General features: G+C 36.3%; 1 protein-coding gene across 4 annotated transcripts in view; it reads left to right on the top strand.

Annotated features, from left to right (window-relative positions):
- Positions 1-1,619: 1,619 nt before the first annotated feature.
- LOC149579488 (putative small nuclear ribonucleoprotein F) overlaps positions 1,620-19,038 on the top strand; it is a 62,308-nt gene continuing 44,889 nt past the window's right edge. Inside the window, exons 1-2 of one of the 4 annotated variants that reach the window (XM_089833069.1) lie at positions 1,620-1,766; positions 2,730-2,822. In XM_089833069.1, coding sequence (XP_089689195.1) covers positions 2,817-2,822 — 6 coding nt within the window. In that variant the 5' untranslated portion in view covers positions 1,620-1,766; positions 2,730-2,816. Of the gene's footprint in view, positions 1,767-1,788; positions 2,587-2,729; positions 2,823-19,038 lie in introns of those variants that run through there. The other 3 variants (XM_089833089.1, XM_089833079.1, XM_089833096.1) reach the window with 3 other exon arrangements.

The raw sequence follows: 19,038 nt of genomic DNA, 5'->3' as shown, positions 1-19,038 counted from the left end.
GGTCAGTAATGTTAGGGAGAAGAGGAATAAGGGGCTTAACTTCACCATTATCCACCAAGGCCTGATTTTTCGCCTTTACCAATTCCACCTTGCTATTTGCCCCCCTAGGGTGGTGGTAGTTGATAACCAGTGCCACCGGCATAATTCACCCCCGAGTACCAGTATTGGTACCAGAATTCACACCCCACGACCCTCCCCTAGTCGTGAAAATAAGAAAAAGAAGAAACCTGATGCGACTATGGAACAAAAGGGTAGTAAAATAATTAAAATGGAAAAAATCGTGAAGGTGGAAGAGGAGGAATCAAAGGAGGAGGCATGTGGAAAGGGTAGGAGAAGATTAAGAAGAATTGCTCAATTCCAGTCAAGGTGAAAGCAAAAATCTAACAGATTCAGGGTGGAGGAGGTGGAAGAGGGGAGCTCAAAAAATAATGAAGAAGAGAGGGAGGAAGAGGATAACTCTATTTCCAAAAGAGAGAAAGGGAAGGAGGAGGTAGAAAAAAGTGTTAACTCTGCAGACAATTCTGTTGATAATGCCCAGATGTCTATTGAAAATACTAAGGTGTTGGCTAGAAATGCTGTTACCACAGAGACTACCCATGTTTCGGCCAGCTTCACCCTACAACCCATTACTTTTTGTGAAGATAGTAGTAAAGTGGACACCTCCCCCATTACCATTTCCTCCCCGGTCAAGGAAAAATCTAAGGTTTTTACTAACCCAAGGGTTTTGCAAGATAATAACCAGGTGGAAAAAGCTAAAGAGGATGTTAAAAAGGTGGAAATGGAAAACAATGAGGTCACTGAGGAGCAATTGGAGGAGTATGCCAAATTGGACAAAAGGGTTAAAACTCTAGAAGAAGGGTTTGTCACCTTCTCTAAATTTGCTCTAAAGGTCATCCACGCTGCTGCCACCACCCTCCAACTGCTGGCACAAGAGAAAGAAGAAACAAGAATGGACATGGAGGATCATAAGCTCCTTTTTAAATTCCTTGCTGATGATTGGGCTCGGGTATTGCTGGTGGGGAAGGGAAAGGAAAAAACTGAGAATTAAGTTTGTTAGTTTTAGTGGATCCTTGGATCCAAGTTGTTTTTTGTTAATCTAGTGTTACTTGTTTTGCTGGTTTTCAGCTGTTGCTTAGACTTGGGTTGGCCTGGTTGTGCCAACATTTTTTTTGATGAACTTAAGTAGTATAGCAAACATTATAGACTTTTATTATAGTTTAGTTACTTCTGTTCTTAGCAGTATGCTGGTTAGTTACTTGCATAGTATTATTGTGGTTAAGTTGAATTTTAGTATGTTTTTACTGCAGTAGTGTTCTTTGCTGGTGATGTGCTGGTTACAAGCATTTTGGTTGTAAGGGTCGACCCCCTTGTTTTTGGTCACTTTTTATTTCAAAAATAGTAAAAACTAACAAATATACATAGATGTAATTGGTTGAGATTAAAAAGATTTCACTGGATAAGTGGAAGTGAATGGAATATTGTATATTGCCCAAATATGTTAATTTCACCTCAAGATAAGTAGGCTAATGATTTTTTAAAATAGAAAAATAAAAAATGATTGAATGAATGGATTTAAAAGACCAAACTATTTCAAAATGATCATAATACGTATTATTTCAAATTTTCTTATTTTCCGATGGAATGAAAGTGACAGCATATTTCAACTATATCGATATCGTTGGCGCCTGCAGACATTTTTTGAGCTCGTTCTGCCTATGAACGAGCCGAGAGTCTCTGTCCTACTCAATATTCATTCTAAATAGCAGGTACGTACACATTTCATTTTTTAATAAGAAAAGTCATTTTTCCTTTTTTTTTGTTAACGTTCTTGACTTCTGTTAATTCCAAGAACAATGTTGCCTAAACCTTAAACCCTTAATTTCTGTTTTTCTTTGGATTTCACGGACCATCAAGCAATATCACGGATTGCCCATTATACCTATTTAGTTATGTGTAGTGCTTCAAATTCTATCCTAGTTTGAGTTGAGTCTGATATATATTCGTAGATGTTTTTTGGTTCATTGACCCTTTGTTCTGGTTATCTTATTTCTTCTGGTTATCTTGGTCCTTTTTTTGCAAGTCTGTAGGCAGAAACAACTGGATACATTCATTTAGTTTATCAAGAAAGTCGTGGGTTAGGTTACATGCCACATATAACGGGGTTCGCAGTATGCTTGGACCATGTTCTCTAGGACTACATTTTGTTTACTTTATAAACATGGGTTACACTGGAATATATCCGATTTGTTACAACACGATTTAAATATATGCCTCACCTGAAATGTTTAATAGGTCAACTTGAAGAGCTGGCTAATATTCCATTCTTCCAAGGTTTTAATTGCAGTCCAATCTTTGTAGTGGATTTCCTTATTACGGTGAGGGGATTTGAGCCTAGTTTGTTCTCTAACAATCCCTTGGTCATTCTTTTACTATTTGGGATTTGAACCTAGTTCGTTCTCTAACAATCCCTTGGACATTCTTTTACAATTTTCACGGTCAGCCTACTGCAGTTAGGTTAGATCCTTTAAATAGAATTTTGCACAAAGCTATGTGTTGCAGGACGAATCCATGTTTCGGGTCAACTTTGTGAGCCATTAACAGAATGAGCTAATAATAGTTTTTATTTAGTAGATGGTAGTTTTTATTTTAGTAAATATTTCTCATAAAGAAATGTTCTCGTAATATTTCAGATGTGAGGTTTTCTATCTAATACTATTTGTTTCGTTCAGTGGAACTTATTGACAGATATTAGTGTGGCAGCTGATCCTTTCTGTTGGATTGCTCAAAGTTTTAAGGATAAAAGACTTAGATAGATAATGGCGGTTAGTTTCTTGAGTATACCTGGGATTCTCATTTTGATTTTTTGTATATTTTAATTTAGTTATAATTTTTTGTTAGACAAAAAGGAAATAAATTATGCCTGGTCTTCACTTGTGGTTGTGCGTAATTTTCAATCTGTAGAATCTGTGGGGAACCAAGCCCATAGGTTGCATTTGGGTCTTGACCATATCTTGTCTTATGAGTAGATCGTGGTTTACTGGACTTCAATCTAGTCTGATTTCTTTATTTAGTTTTTTGAATTTTTTTTTGAGAAAAAGCATTAGTGACCCAATGTGATAAAGTATCCCTGTAGGTCTTAAATATTTGATCAATAGACTGATGTGTAAAGAAATATAGTGAGCATTTTTGGCTAGCCACTAACAAATGAAGTTATTGGATTGATTTTGCAAATGATTCTTTTGATAAAACTATAATATCTATACAACTAGGGGACAAAAGGTTCTGAATTTTTTTTGCAGATAAGAAATCCTTCAACAAACTCAGATTTACATTCAGATTATTGATATGATCTTTCTGCCAATATAATTAAATTTTTGAGTATAGAAAAATTATAGAAAAGTGCTCTAATTCCGCCCAGAAATTTCAGAAATGGTTTACATTGATTTCTTTTATTTTTTTGAGATGAAACTGATATAAATATGTAGATTTACACACAAATACCTGAGAAATGTCTTCAAACCTTAGATGTCCTTGCCAAAACTCTCAGAAAATGAGCACTAGGTTTGTCCCAATTTGCCCTTTTTATTGTTATCTATCATCTTCAACCATGCTCAAAAATATGAAGACATGTTGTAGATTATTCAAATCTGAACCTGTAGCTCTGAATCTCATTGCCAAATTGGTTTCTAAACCTGTAGCTCTGAATCCCATCTCCAAATTGACCTCTAAACCTGATAGAAAGTTTTAGAACTGAAAATGATGTGCTAGGGCATCACAGACTAGAGCCCTTCCATTGAAACACACCCTTCTGACTAGGGGGAGTCTATATATCTCTCCAAAAGAAGGGATGTTCAAGGGTTTCAGTCCTTAAACCAATGATTGCAGCAGCAACAGATAAAATACTGATAATATAATGAGCTCCAAAAGAGCCTTAGAATGTTATATAATGACTCCCAAAAGGATGATTTAATTGCAACCCTTGACCCACCATCAATTCAGTCAAATGCTCCACATAAATACCGTAAAAAATGAGCCTTGGCCTTTCTGGTACATGCTTATTATAATCACTTGTTCATGTCACTCGAGTCATTAGATTTAAAAATGGGACAAGTTGAGTCTTTAGATTAGGAGTGACTTGAGGTGCATAAAAAACCGTGCCCCCAACATAAAATCACTTGAGCTCAAGTAAATTGCATAAAAGATGTCTCTTAATTTAAGAATAGAATAGAATATATTACAGCTATAGATCACACATACCTAATAATGCACCGTACCCTCCTCCTCTTGGGTAGTCTAAGGAAAGGCAAGTTTCTCCACTTGAAGGATATTTGAAAATTACTTTATTCCTCAACTTTCTCTCTCTTACTTGCCACATCATAATGTTGAATTCTCCTATTGCATAAGGCATCCTCAAAAATCTTGATGTTCTTTTGCTGTGCATTTGAGATCACTCACATGAAACTTGGAGCAAATTCTTTTTTCTTAGGCAAATCATTGTACTGATTGATTGTGAGAGGTGAGGCATTGATTTGAATCCATGGTGCATGCTGTGTCATTGTCACTTGTGTTGGTTGAATCACTTGAGCTTGGGTAACTTGGATTTAAGGAACTTGAATTGGGCTGCTAGAGGGACTTGCGCAACTTGAAGTATTAGCTACTCAAAGATTTCTTCCTTTCTTTTGAAATTTCAACTCTACCAACTCTTCTTCTCGATGTGGTATAGATCTTAGTGTTCTTTGTCTTCTTTTTGATTGTAGTCTTTCAAACCTTTCAGGATAGAAAGAACAATCTTCTTGTCCAACTTGTTTTAATCTGGATTCACTTGGTTCCCTCGAAGTTGGATTCCTCTTAGAGGGGATCTCTGAGCTTACCTATGGACTTCCCTTTCTCTTTGTATTCTTTCTCTTTCCTCATGTACTGATCTTTCTCTAAGCTACTTTTCAATTCTTTTTCTTTCTTTGTCAAATTCAATATCCACTTCTTCTTCTTCTTCCAAGATGGCTCGAGCAATTGTGTAGTTTGCATCATCCTTTCTTTGATTCCAAATGAAAGCTCCAAAATCTGAAATGATATCTTCCTATCTTACGTTTATATCTAATCTTGGTTGCACAACAAGATAGTGAGCGCAGGAAGGCAACACCATCTTAGATCATCTTCTCAATTTTATCTCTCATGTTCCAACCTTTCTCGATTCTCCCTTTTAATCTTTTGAACCTTTTCTTCTTCTTTTTCTAGTACATCAGCGACCTGCAAATATTCAAGGGTATTTCTCTTTTGATCTCAAGCAAGAGAACGAGATGTCGGAATGATCTCGCTTTGATATGTCACCCAATTCGCTTTAGGTTGTTGTGGTTGGGAAAGTCCCATATTACATCATCCTCAACTTGTGACTACTCTTAAATGAGCTTTGCATAAGGCCCTCCTTGTGCCAATTTCTGTAAACGCTCAATGTTTCAAAGTGAAACATCAAATACTCAATCCTTTCTTAATATAAGGTCATCTCTCATGCTAATGTTGCAATGTAAGATCCTGAAATGACTTCAAGATTCTTTCGTTGAAATGATGTGATTTATTGGATCACTAAGGGGACTTACGTTGTTCACTAAGATTTGTCAACTTGATTTTAAAGATTTGGATTTACAATGGGCAATGACAATATACTTTTGATCTCTAACTTCAACTTACACTTGCTAACTTTGACTACTTTACTCCTAACTATGAATGCAAGAAATCATGGATGGAGACTCTACTAGATGAAGCTTACTCAACAACTCCACCCACATAGTGCAAGCTTCTAAGAAATACTCAAGTGGTTTTCAAATCAATATCTCATCTTCAATCCCATGAAATGCTTGCAAACTAAAGATTCACTACCAATTGAAGTTAAGTACTTGCATTCAGCGGCTAACCGCAAAAGGCACACTTACAATCATCAAGAGGCTAGTGGCCTGAATTTGTTCGAGTGAAGTAAGTGAACATCCACAATTACTTTCATTCAATCAAACCAAATTAATTAAAGCAAATTCTATTCTAACAACGTGAAATGAAATCTATTTTAAGTGAGGGATGTAGATCACCATGCAATAATGCAAACTTGATCACACAATTCACCATGCAAAACACACCAATGAGAAGTAGAGCAAATTTGGCATTATATTAGAGACAATTCTCAAACAACCTCCTTTACAACTGAGAGGGATGGGGTTTATATATGGCCCCAATAACAATGAACGACCGAGAAAGAAGTAACATCAAGGGTCCAAATTAAACCATTACAAACCCTAATTAGGGCAACCAAAAGTAGCTAGTAGAAATGAAGCACCACCAAATGAGCTAATGAGAAAATTTAGTGGCTTGAGGACCAATAGGAAGCAAGGAAACTGTCTAGTCATCATACAGCTCTCATCCAAGATGTACACACCTTTTTCCTTCTCCCTTTTAGCAAAATCAATACACTTAAGCAAAATTCCTCTAAGTTCCTCCATGTCAATACTAGGCAGGCTGCCTTGTTGTATCTCTATAACTTCTCACCAATCAAGTGTCTAATGTGCTACCCCAATCTGAAGTGTGTCACTATAGATCATTTATAAGAACCATCAGTGAAAGAAATTCATTCAAGTGACTCTTCTCAAGAGAGTCTCTGTCTCTAAAATAAACTGATCTCATTCTTGCCTTCAGCTCATCCAAATCCAAGACATAGGAGCATCAAAGTCAAGACCGAGCAATTCCTTGATCACAAGGACCCTTGAACATATCCCTATGATAGGACCCTCAATATCCTCATACTGTGTGCATGCATGCTCATTTGTGGTCCTACTGGTAACTAATGAGAGATACCAATAGCCAAAGTCATATGCACTCCCTCTATCATTAATTCCCTTTTGAGTTAGGACCGATGTGGGGATAGTCCTTTTTTCCTTGAGATGAGGAACAACCTTATGTTTAATGGGCTGAAATTCCTTCTACACCTCATCCAATTCTTGCACTTTATCTGTAAGTGCTGTGGTCTTTTCATGTGTTTGAATCAAGAAATGTCTCTGCCTGCTCATTGAAATCCTCTGTCTATTCCTTCACCATGCCGCCAACATTGTGTAAAGAATTTTGAGGGGTGGGGGCATATGGAACAAGTGTAGTGCTCTTATTCCTAGATGGATTCACATATTTGTTTATGATCTCCTTTATCATTAAGTTCTTCATTTCTTGCTCATCTCTTTTGTCTGTCAGTTTCTTTACCCTTTCCTCAGTAGTCCATACAATGTCTGTCATTTCCTAAAATTCTTGCTCCTCAGTTGTAGGCCCTGTATGAAATGAGGATAAATGATAATCGTTAGGAGTAATCTCGACATCATTCATTTCACTAGTGGTAACAACGAAATGCATAGTGTGAGATCCTGATTCACCTCTGGTAATTCTATCAACCTTCCCTAGCTGGGTTAGGTTGCTTTGCTCATCCAATCCTGCTTAAAAATGTATCAATGTCATCTATAGGGATAACATCTTTTACCTTTCTTCTTTTCTTCATGCACACCCTTAGTCATTCAGGAACTTCAAATATATCCATATCATCCATTCATTCATTTTCATCAAATCCCTTCAATGCTGAAATGATCTCATCTTCCATCTCTTGAGTGCTAGGGTCAGGTTCTCTCATGCCATCACCCAAATTGACTACCAACTGTACTGCAGGGGAGAATGGCAATATCTTTGTATCTTGCTGTACTGAATCCATGGATGAAGCTGCCTCCTAACTTTGTTGAGGTAGAATCTCTGTATCTCCAATCTGCATTGAATCATTAGCCATAGTCCGTGTCTCTATTTCCCTAGTTGATGAAGAACTAGGAATAGAAATAGGTGTGGTGGACTTGTGTCTTTGGCTCCTAGATTCCCTATTGATGGTCTTCTCACTAGATGCTTGTGATATTCCTGCCACATTACTCCCTTCCTTTCAAGCATGTCTTGTATCCTGAATGTGTAGTTCTGAAGTTCTGATAGTCCCTTCATCACCCATGGAGGAAGATTCCTTGTTCTGTATCTTTGCATGGGTGAAGGTAACACCTTGTTTCATCAAACTTCTTTCTTGCTTATCAAGCCACGTCCTTGATTTATCTGTCACTCCTCTCATCAAGGTGCCTAAATCTGAAAGTTCCTCCTTTAGTGACCAGTTAGTTGGCTAAATTGACTTGATCTTCTCATATCCATAACCAGGATGAACTATGTTCTCAACATCCTTAACCTGGTCAGAAATAGGGACTCCATATCTTCTCATGAAATCCATCATCATCGTAGATCACACTTTTCTCTTTACGGCCTCTTCAGCCATTAGATTTGATCATTAGTCTTCAATGTCCACTTTGTGTCTGTATTTCATTTCTTTGTAGGCTTGGATCTTTTTGGAATGGATCAAAATCCTTCCTTGCTTTGTATGTTCCCAACTGGTAGAATTGTTCTCTGTACTGGCTGTCCTTGCTGCCTGTAATGAAGGGCGGCTCAAGCTTTTCCCCAAAGTATGGAGAAAGACATTGTTTGTTTGTGCTTCTCCTTTTGCATAAGATCAAAACTTGAATGACCACCTCCAAGAAAACCATTTTGTTTGTAGGATACTTAAGAAGCTTGCATTTCTGATGAAAATCCTTGGATCTTGATATAGGTGAAAGTAGGAAATTGGATATACCAATTTCTATACTGCTTGATCAATGCAATTACATCCTTGGATAACCTTCTGTGTGTTTCTTCCTAAAGTGCGCTAGTGATGTTCGTAGTGAAGATGTCATTGATCCTCCTATAAGTTGCCTTCTCATATAGCTGCAACTCGGGATAAGAGTCATATACTTTACACTGATCCTTGTCATTCTCAATCATGCTTTTGCATATGACATCTGGATACTTGCCAGTAGGTAGACTACATAGGAACTCATGTAGAACTGCTTTGTTGTCCTTAAGTTTCTTAACTGGACATATATGTTGTCAGTTGTCATTCTTGCCCAATCCATTATTACCTCCTTTGTGACCATCTTTGTATGAAGCAGAACATCCAGGTGTCAACGTGTTATTTTTATGATCATATTTAACAAAGTATGCAGATTTTAAATTAATTCACAAAGTGCACAGTATGAACCCTGGGAAATCCTTCCAGTGTCAAGGTGAAAAACCCAGTAATAATATTACTTATATATATATATAATTTGACTGGTTGCAATATAGCCAAACAACAAAGTCTATCTGCAACTACAATGATATTGTAAATTATGTATTGTTGAAGATGTATATTCCTGTAGATATATCTATTGCTGTAGATGTATAATCACTATAAACCCCCGTCTATAATTTCGGTCTCCTTGTCTTCTTATATAAGTGATTGCTGAATGTCTGTATCTATCCACCTGATATATATGGCTGCAGATATAGGAATCTCTGTCTATATTGTTGTTACTGTAAGTGTCACAGATGTTTCAATCTGTCTGATGTATATCGATGCCCTCTAGTCAATCTGTATATTGTTCTTTTGTATTTGGTGGTATCTTAATGACTTGTGAACCACTTTATATATCTCCCTTAAGGTCAAAGACGTCACTTGGGATGTGTCTTATGCAATAGGGAGATGATACCCTTCCAAGCCATGACTTATGGTTATCAACTCACACCTCTTTGTTATGGTAACCGCTGCTTGAGTTTATGTTTCTTTAATGATAATCATACATTTGTTTGGAAGTTCCTGCCTTTAACATTCTAGTTTTATTAGATGGACAGTATTCTAATCAAACAACATGTAATTAATTAATTGCTGAAGGTATTATATAATTAGTTATTGCCTGAAGTGATGCGATGCATCACTGGAGATAATTAGATGGTCTTGATCCTCCTGATGCTAATCAACAACACCCTCTCTTAGCTAGGGAGGATGTACTCAGATATCTGAGTTAATAGAATAATGCCTACCATGAGGGCTGAAACTTAAATTCTACTCAGAGGACTGCACTAAGTGGGCTAACACCTCAAATTTCTCCTCTTAGAGAAATGCACTATGAGGGCTAGCACCTCAAATTTCTGTCTCAAAGAAATGCACTACGAGGGTTGGCACCTTGATTTTCTGTCTAAGAGCAAATGCACTACAAGGGCTGAGACCTCGAATTTCTCCTTCTCAGAGAAAACGCACTATAAGTGCTGGCACTTCAAAATTTCTTAGTCTTAGAGAAATTGCGTTACGAGGTCTGAAATCTCAAATTTCTTCGTCTTAGAGAAATTGCACTACGAGGATTGACACCTCAAGTTTCTCTGTCTTAGAGTAATTGCACTACTAGGACTAACACCTCAAATTTCTCCATCTCAGAGAAATTGCACTACAAGGGCTGGCGCTTCAACTTTCTTTGTCTCAGAGAAATCACACTACAATACATCTTAAGGAATCACAGATGGTAAGACTCCCTCTCAGCCAGGTCTTCATTTTCTACGATTCCAAGTTTGTCTCGAATGTGTGCACAAACTTCACTTTGGCAAGTGGCTTGGTGAGATATCAGCCGTCTAGTCATCAGTGCTAATGTACTTCAACTAGATAGCATTTCTTTGCACCATATCTCTAATATAGTGATATTTGAACTCTACATCCTTTGTTCTGTCATGAAATATAGGATTAACAAAAAGCTTCACACAACTTTGATTATCGCAATGAGTAATTGTAGGATCCAATGATTGTCCAAACAATCCTGCAAGGAACTTTCAAAGCGACACTCCTTGTGCTGCTACACTGGCTGCAACATTTTCAACTTGTGTCATACTTTGGGTGATATAAGATTGTTTATTGCTGCACCAGGAAAGCATAGCAGATCCCAAAGTGCAACAATAACTAGAAGTGCTCTTCGGATCAGTGACACTTCCTGTCCAGTTAGAACTTGCATAGCCTTGCAAGTCCAAGTCCACACCAAACGAATACTTCAAGCCATATCCAACTGTACCATGCAGGTACCTCAAGATATGCTTGGATGCTACTAGATGTATCTATTTGGGTTCACACATGAACTGGCTAAGTGCACTAACTGCATAGCAATATCTGGTCGAAGCAAATATCTGGTCTAGTATTTAGCTAGATACATCAAGGACTCAATGAACTATTTGTAGAGAGTAGGTTCTGTGAGATCCAAACAAGTTGTTGATTCACTCAACTTTTTCAAAATTGTTTTCATCAATGTGGACATTGATTTACAATCTAACATCCCAAATTTCTTGAAGATATCAATGGTGTGTTTTCGTTGACTTAGGATGATACCATCAAGTCTTTGCCATACTTCCAATCCTATAGAGAAGTGCATATGTCCTAGATTCTTCATCTCGAATTCCGAAGTTAGCTTCTTGTATCTAGAGATGAGATGTTCTTCTCTTGTGAGAAATAAGTCATCAACATGTAGTACCAATAGTAAGGCTTTACCATTGACTACTTTGAAGTAAAGATTCAAATCAACATAATTCTTGCAAAATCCCAAACTCATTAGGTATTTGTCTATTTTTTCATACCATGATCGAGGAACCAGTTTAAGATCATGTAAGGCTTTTTGTAGCTTACACACGTGAGACTCTATCTCATTAATCACAAAGCTTTTAGGTTGCTCAATATAGACTTCTTCTTCAATAACACCATTGAGAAAGGTTGTCTTCACATCCATCTGATGTAGCTTCCATCCTTTAGCTGCAATGGCAATCATCGTCTGATGGAAGTGTATTGAGCAACTAGATCAATTTTTTTTTCATAGTGTATTCGTTCTTTCTAAGAGAAACCTTGTGCAATAAATCTAGTTTTGTATTTTTTAGTGCTTCCATCAGCTACATGCTTGATCCTGAATAGCCATTTGGAAGATACAATTGACTTCCCTTCAAGTCTATTTACATTATCCCAAACATCATTCTTAACAATGGATTGATATTCTTTACCAATAGCATCTTTCCAAAGTTGTTTAGAGGCTTCGTCAACACTAGAAGGTTCAATCTCAATAATATTACACATCAATGCAACATAGCTAGAGAATCTATGTGGTCTTTTACATTCTCTAAAAGTGCCTTTAGGAGCTGCAAATCGTTCTGCCTTTGCATAGTTTTCCTTGCCCAAAGATTTGTCTTTTTATTTACAATGATATCCCAAGATCCATGAGTAGGATTCAAAGGTTCAATTGCGTCATCAGTATTTTCTGGTTCAGTGAGCTCCCTCTGAATCTCAAGTGTGTGATCAATGTCCATGTGTTGAAGAGATTCCTGCTCTTCATTTATTTCCATGCATGAACCTTTAGATTTTCTAAAACAATATCTTTTACTTCTATTTGTTTCCGAGTAAGAATATAAATCCTATATACTTTAGAATATTCACTATAACTTGGAAATATTCCTTTCTTGCCAGAGGGTTCTAGTTTAGATCTTTTGTCTTTAGGTACATGGACATACATTGTACCATAGTTTGCAAACTCTCCAAGTACTCCTCGAATTGCTAAGTACTCTCTTTTTTTGTTGGGCGAGTACTCTCAAGTTTAACTCGTGTTTTTATAGACACAAAAAACCATGGGTAGAATTGTCAAAGCAGGTAAAATGATGGTTGAAATGTGTTTTTCACATATTGTTGTTGCTATAGAACCATGCATTTTCTTTGTCAAGACGTCAATTTTTAATTTAATACATTTTGTTATTGAATTTAAAAAAAAAAAAATTCTTAAAGAGATTTTATTTTTTTGTTCTTTCTAAGTTACCGAGTTTTTTGCATTTTCTTCAAGTTGAAAATTTTGGGCTTGCCAAGTACACACCAAGTCTGAGTCTGAAAACTATGCACCAGACAACCAAAGATTTCTCAAGTGACTAATATCGTGCTCATATTCTGCAATATTCGATGAGGGCATCTATTCTGGAATCTCAACATAGACTGCAATTTTGGAGGCTTTTGCCCGTAAGAAAGTTTGAAGGTCTTAATCATGCATCATGGCTTTTGTTACTTTGGTAATGGATCTGTTCTTTCTTTTTGTAACCCCATTTTCTTGTGGGTTGTAAGGGACACAAAACTCCCTCTTGATTCTTGCCTCTATACAGTAATCACAGAAGCTACTAGAAGTATATTCTCCTCCATTTTTAGATCTTAAAATTGCAGTTCTCCTTCCAATCAAGTTCTCTACTTTTGCTTTACTCTTTAAATCTTCATAGGACTTCATATGACTCTTTAGACCTTAAGAAATAAATCCAAGTTTTCCTAGAGTAATCATCTATTAAAGTCACATTATACAAAAATCCACTTGGGATGCCATTGACATTGGACTCCATAAATCATGATCTACAAGCTCTAATATTTCTGTTGACCTACTTTCACTAGTGTGAAATGGACACTTAGTATTTTTACCCGTAGCACACCCTTTATAGGTACCATTTTGTACATGACTAAGTTTAGGAATTCCCTTAACCATTTTTTCTAATTATGGAAGAGCTTTGTAATGTAAGTGTCCGAGTCTTCTATGCCATAGTTCGCTAGAACTAGAAGATTGGTTGTATTGAAAGCTTGGATTGGTTGTATTGAAAGCTTGTACAAACTCTTGTGTTGATGCCCAATCACACGTACAAACATGATGCTGGACTTCTTTGGCCATACAAGAACTTTCCATTTTGAAAATGCTACTTGATAACGGTTGTCTTCCAAGGCTGGAATAGAATAGAGATTCTTATAAAATCCTAGAATAAAAAGGACATTATTTACATGAAGTGAAATCCCACACTCTAGGTTAAGGACATTATTTACATGAAGTGAAATCCCACACTCTAGGTTAAGGACATTATTCATGAAGTGAAATCCCACACTCTAGGTTATAGTGAAAATTCTGGCAACCCTAGGAAAACATTAAAAATCCAACAATACTAGAGAGAGAGAGAGAGCACCGATATGCCACATAAGAAGAAATGGCAAATTAAGACACCCAAGAAAAGAGAAATGGCAAATTAAGACACCCAAGAAGAGTTATTTTTAAGGGCTGGGCACGAATCCTACACTCTTAAGGTTAAAAAGTTAAAAATCCAACAATACTATAGCTGAGAGAGAGAGAGAGAGAGAGAGAGAGAGAGAGAGAGAGAGAGAGAGAGAGAGAGAGAGAGAGAGAGAAAACAACAAAGTCGATTTGCAACTAAAATGATATTGTAATATACATATTGTGAAGATACCGATGCTTGGCAGTTTGGCTAGGGTGCGGATGTGCGGGGTTAGGATGCAGATGCGCGTGGATGCTTTTGGAAGCGTCAGGGAGGTTGGTAGGAAGCATGCCTTTTGCCTGTGGGTGCTTGCGGGATGCTTGGGAAAGCATCTAGGTGAATTGATAGAGCATATAGACTTTTTAGGTGCCAAGTCACTTAAGTGACACAATAAAACATGTGTTCAAATGTTTTTATAAATTACATTTTGTCTCCTTTTTGCCCGAAAACCCTAAAATGACCCTAATATAGGCCATTCATTGCTCATTCCTCTCATTTTGTTTGCAGCTGGACTCTCTTCTCATCTGGTCTTCATTTTGGCATTTTGCATTTGTTAATTGCTATGGAATGGTTTATTTTTCATTTTTGCATTTCTTTGCATACATAAATTATATTATTATAGTATACATACATACATACATATATTTATATATATATGTATATGTATATATGTGTATACATATATATTTAAAAATATATATATTTATATATGGATGCACCCAAAATCCCCCCCCCCAAAAAAAAAAGCGCATCTGCACATCAGCACCCCGCACCCGCTTCAGCATCAGAACCAGCATTGGTAACTTAGATATATTGTTATAGATGTATATTCCTGCAGATATATCTATCGCTATAGAAATATAAACTTCTGTCTATATGTTCAGTCTCCTTGTCTTTTATATAAGTGATCGTTGAATGTCTATATCTATCTACATAATATATATTGCTGCAGATATAGGAACCTCCGTCTATATTGTTGTTACTGTGAGTGTATGTAGACGTGTCAGTCTGCCTGATGTGTATTGCTGCCCCCGAGTTGATTTGTATAGTGTTATTTTGTAGTCGGTGTTATTTGAATGACATGTGAATCACTTTATATTACTCCCTTAATGTCAGAGACGTCACTTGTGTTGTTTTTCTCAGGACTGCTGCAAACGTAATAGCACTGTCATAATATTTGGTATGTGTTTTCCAACTGGCAACTATCACTTATTTATATTGAGATTATATCAAGAGGAAACATGTCCCATGATATATTGAGATTATATCAAGAGGAGAGATGTCCCTTCATGGGACATGTCTATTCATTAAAATAATAACAACATAATCATCTCTCTCTCTCTCTCTCTATATATATATATATATATATATCACACACACACATATATCTGCACTTTATTCTCATAGTTTTATCCGATTATATATATATATATATCTATCTATCTATCTATCACACACACATATATCTGCACTTTATTCTCATAGTTTTATCTGACTGAAGCTAACAAACATCATCACTCCCCTGTAGTTAGGGAGGATAAACACAAGAAAGATATTACACCATTGGTAATATTATTAATGACAAGTTTTAAGGATATCTTTGATCAAAAGATATCCACCATTTTAATATCACATTTGATATCATCAGTGTTGGGCTCTAGAATATCAACATCTGATATTAACCAAATACTCTGAGTAACATTTGATATCATGAGTATTGGCTTGCTATTCACCAATTACTCAATAAGGTTTGATATCAACATATGCTATTCACCAATTACTCAATAAGGTTTGATATCGCATCTGATATCATGAGTATTGGTCTTCCAAAATATCAACACGTGATATTCACGAAGAACTCAATAAGGTTTAATATTACATTTGATATCATGACTTGGTCTTCCAAAATATTGACACATGATATTCACCAAGTCTTCAATAAGGTTTGATATCACATCTAATATCATGAGTATTGGTCTTCCATAATATCGACACATGATATTCACCAAGTACTTAATAAGGTTTGATATCACATCTGATATCATGAGTATTGGTCTTCCATAATATTGACGCATGATATAAACCAAGTACTAAGAAATGTTTATAACGTATGTGCACATGCATTCTCATAATGGGTACCATATATATTTTAAACATCTACCATGCAAATTCTAATCTATCATGATTTGCATAGACATCGTAAGATATCCATCAGAATAGAAAATTAAGTTATTGTAAGATCGTCACCTTTCGATTACTTTTGTAAATTCAAATGATGATCATTTGGAAGTTGTCACTTACTCATGATGTACACAGGGGGTAGGCCCATTAAATCATGCAATCACACGCATGATACCAAAAGTTTACATGAAGTCAAAACTCCCTCTGATTCCGATATGATCAAGATTTTCAAAAATCAAGTGAAACATATCCTCTATCCACTCCTTTAGACAGATGTGTCAGACTCCTTTGAACTTCAGTCTTTTGAGCCCCTCATCCAATGTTGCCTTTGATGAAGTGTCAGACTCCCTCTAAATCTAATATCAATCTCCCTTTGCCTACAAGAACATACCCAGAGAAAAAGGAAAAGTGTTGAAGATGGTAGCTACAATAGAGATCTTTATTTCTGGAAATATGAACGTTATTGTTACGTTTAGCTGAAAAGGACACTTATGTTTAATTGTAATATTAAATATAAATGACATGTGTCATTCACATGCACTGAGGCACGTATATTCGATGAGTTGTAATTAGTTATAGGAGTTATAGGAATCTCAAGAGACCTTTGGTTATAATGTGAAGAGTCTCTCCTATTGTTATATATTCATCTCTACCAAAGGATATTTTACTCTCAAACATTTCATTATCAATAAAGATATTTTTGTTGCGTGGCTGTGTTTTTCTCTTCATTCTCGAAGGGTTTTCCCAGGATATTTCTGGTTGGTTCAGTTTTATTTCTTCTTATTGCTGTTTATCATCATTGATTTTTGGGCTTTAGATTTAACATGGTATTAGAGCCTAGTTATCTTATGATTCTGATGTTTGTATGCATATTTTTGTGATTCTGATGTTTAAGTGCATGCAATTTATTTTGTACTGTCGTTGGATCAAGTCTCGATGTTGTATAATTGTAATCTCTGCATATTGTCCTAATCTTCATGTTTGAGCAACGTCATCATGTTTTGCATAATTGGTCACATTTAGTGAACTATTTGCACAGTCACAAACTTTCCCACACAGAGTTACGATTGGAGAATGTTCACATAAGTTGTGTGGATAGACATATTAAGGTGTGTGGGATTTATGATGGCTAAAATGGTGTTGCGAGAGCTTATGGATCCTTCCATATTCATGAAGTTCAAATCCTTTTTAACAATTGAAAATAATTCTTCAAGCTTGCATGTGTTTTTGTTGTCTTTTATATACAAAAAGACGTTTGCAGGAAGTATTGGTCTTCAATGCATGCTCGAGATGCATGTATGCAATAGTGCATGATTGAATCATAAACACACAGTCGGTATATGATCAGAGCACTGTGGTTCTTCGTTGTCATAGCACTGTGGTTACTCTGTTATTAAGGTGGCTCGCATGTTTATTCTGAAAGTTTTTTTTTCCGACCTTTTCACTTTGTCTTTCTTGGTTTTAAAATCTCTTTTGATTGCATGGGGTCTCAGTTTTAGATTATCTGAGAGTTTTCGTTGCATGCATATCTCGATAATTGCAGAGATTCGCTTTTTGCATTTTTCGTAATAGTTTTTTCGTGTGTTGTGTATGGTGTTTCTTCAATATATTTCCTCCCATAAGTTTGAGGCGTTATGCGAGTCTTTTCTTTGCATAATTAATGTGCTTGGGCCCATTACTTTTTAGATATGACGATTGCGTATGTGTGTATCAAAGTTCTATTGCTTGGTCATTGACAAACATTTTGAGCAGCAGGAAAATCAAAATGAAAGCAGAAATGGAGATCAAAAGCCTCCCACAGGAGCAGCAGATTTATTTTATGTTCTGTTAGAAAAGTCTGACTGCTACGCCACAGTACGCTTGCAACATGCAATTCTCAATTACACTGTTGGCAGCAGATTTTGTGTCCAAGATTTCCTGCGCTAGAGATTTGAGGTTTGAATATGTTGAGCCCGTAGTAGAAGAGGTGGTTGACACTTGTTGTTTCTTCGTCAATAGACGGAAAGGAGAATAACAAGGGGGGTTTCTCTGGTTGATGCTCACTCTCCTCCTAATGTAAGAGGGACAAGGCCGCCTTGATTGCCCACATCACCAAGTTGGAAACTGAGCTGTCGGAGGGATGTGCCGAAGAAAGCTCATTTAGTTACACTTTACTAGGGTAGCCTAGGCCAGCAAAAAAACTTATGGTCATACATGGATCGATTCTATTGGACCAACTCTGCTACAAATATAACACTGAGAGGGAGCTTATGTTTTTCTTAAGGAGGTTTCTTTAGCCATCTTCTTATGATACTCAAGGTTATATTTCAATCATTAATGCATGTTACTAATAAGGTTCCTTATTTGTGATAAGTTATTGGCATTGTAGAATTTAAGATTCTTGCTAGAAAAGAGTTTCAGATGTGATTGCATTCTTCAGCTACAAAGTGGGACTTTGTTGTGAAATAGTATTAGATAAGTATTATGTTGATATCATATTCTTATAATTATATTGATGCTATGAGATTTACAGGCATTATTCTGAACCTCTTTGTTTATGTGTGTTTATTGAGATTAGACCACAAAGAGATGAGTATTTATGGTTATTGCTAGAAATAGAGTATGCTATTGTTTGGCATCTTTGACTGATTAATCTTTTATATCTCATTGTTGCAGCTGCAACAAGAAAGGCAATAGGTTGCTTTGGGAGATGTTAGATTCAGAGGGAGACTTCATAATCAAAAGGGAGTGCTTATGGAATCCCCTTCACTCTCATAGATACTTGTGATGCTTATGAAATTTGAAACTTAAATGGAACTAAGTCTTGTTTTGTTATGTCTATTTTCATTCATGTGAAATCAACAATGAGATTGTAAGATCAGCTATGATAACTCTTTCACT

Source organism: Cupressus sempervirens, chromosome 1, assembly GCF_028749045.1.
Source record: "Cupressus sempervirens isolate cs-2001-9-10 chromosome 1, ASM2874904v1, whole genome shotgun sequence".
Taxonomy (NCBI): Eukaryota; Viridiplantae; Streptophyta; class Pinopsida; order Cupressales; family Cupressaceae; genus Cupressus; species Cupressus sempervirens.
Note: the sequence above shows the minus strand (reverse complement) of the source record. Positions and strands in the feature narration are given on the sequence as shown.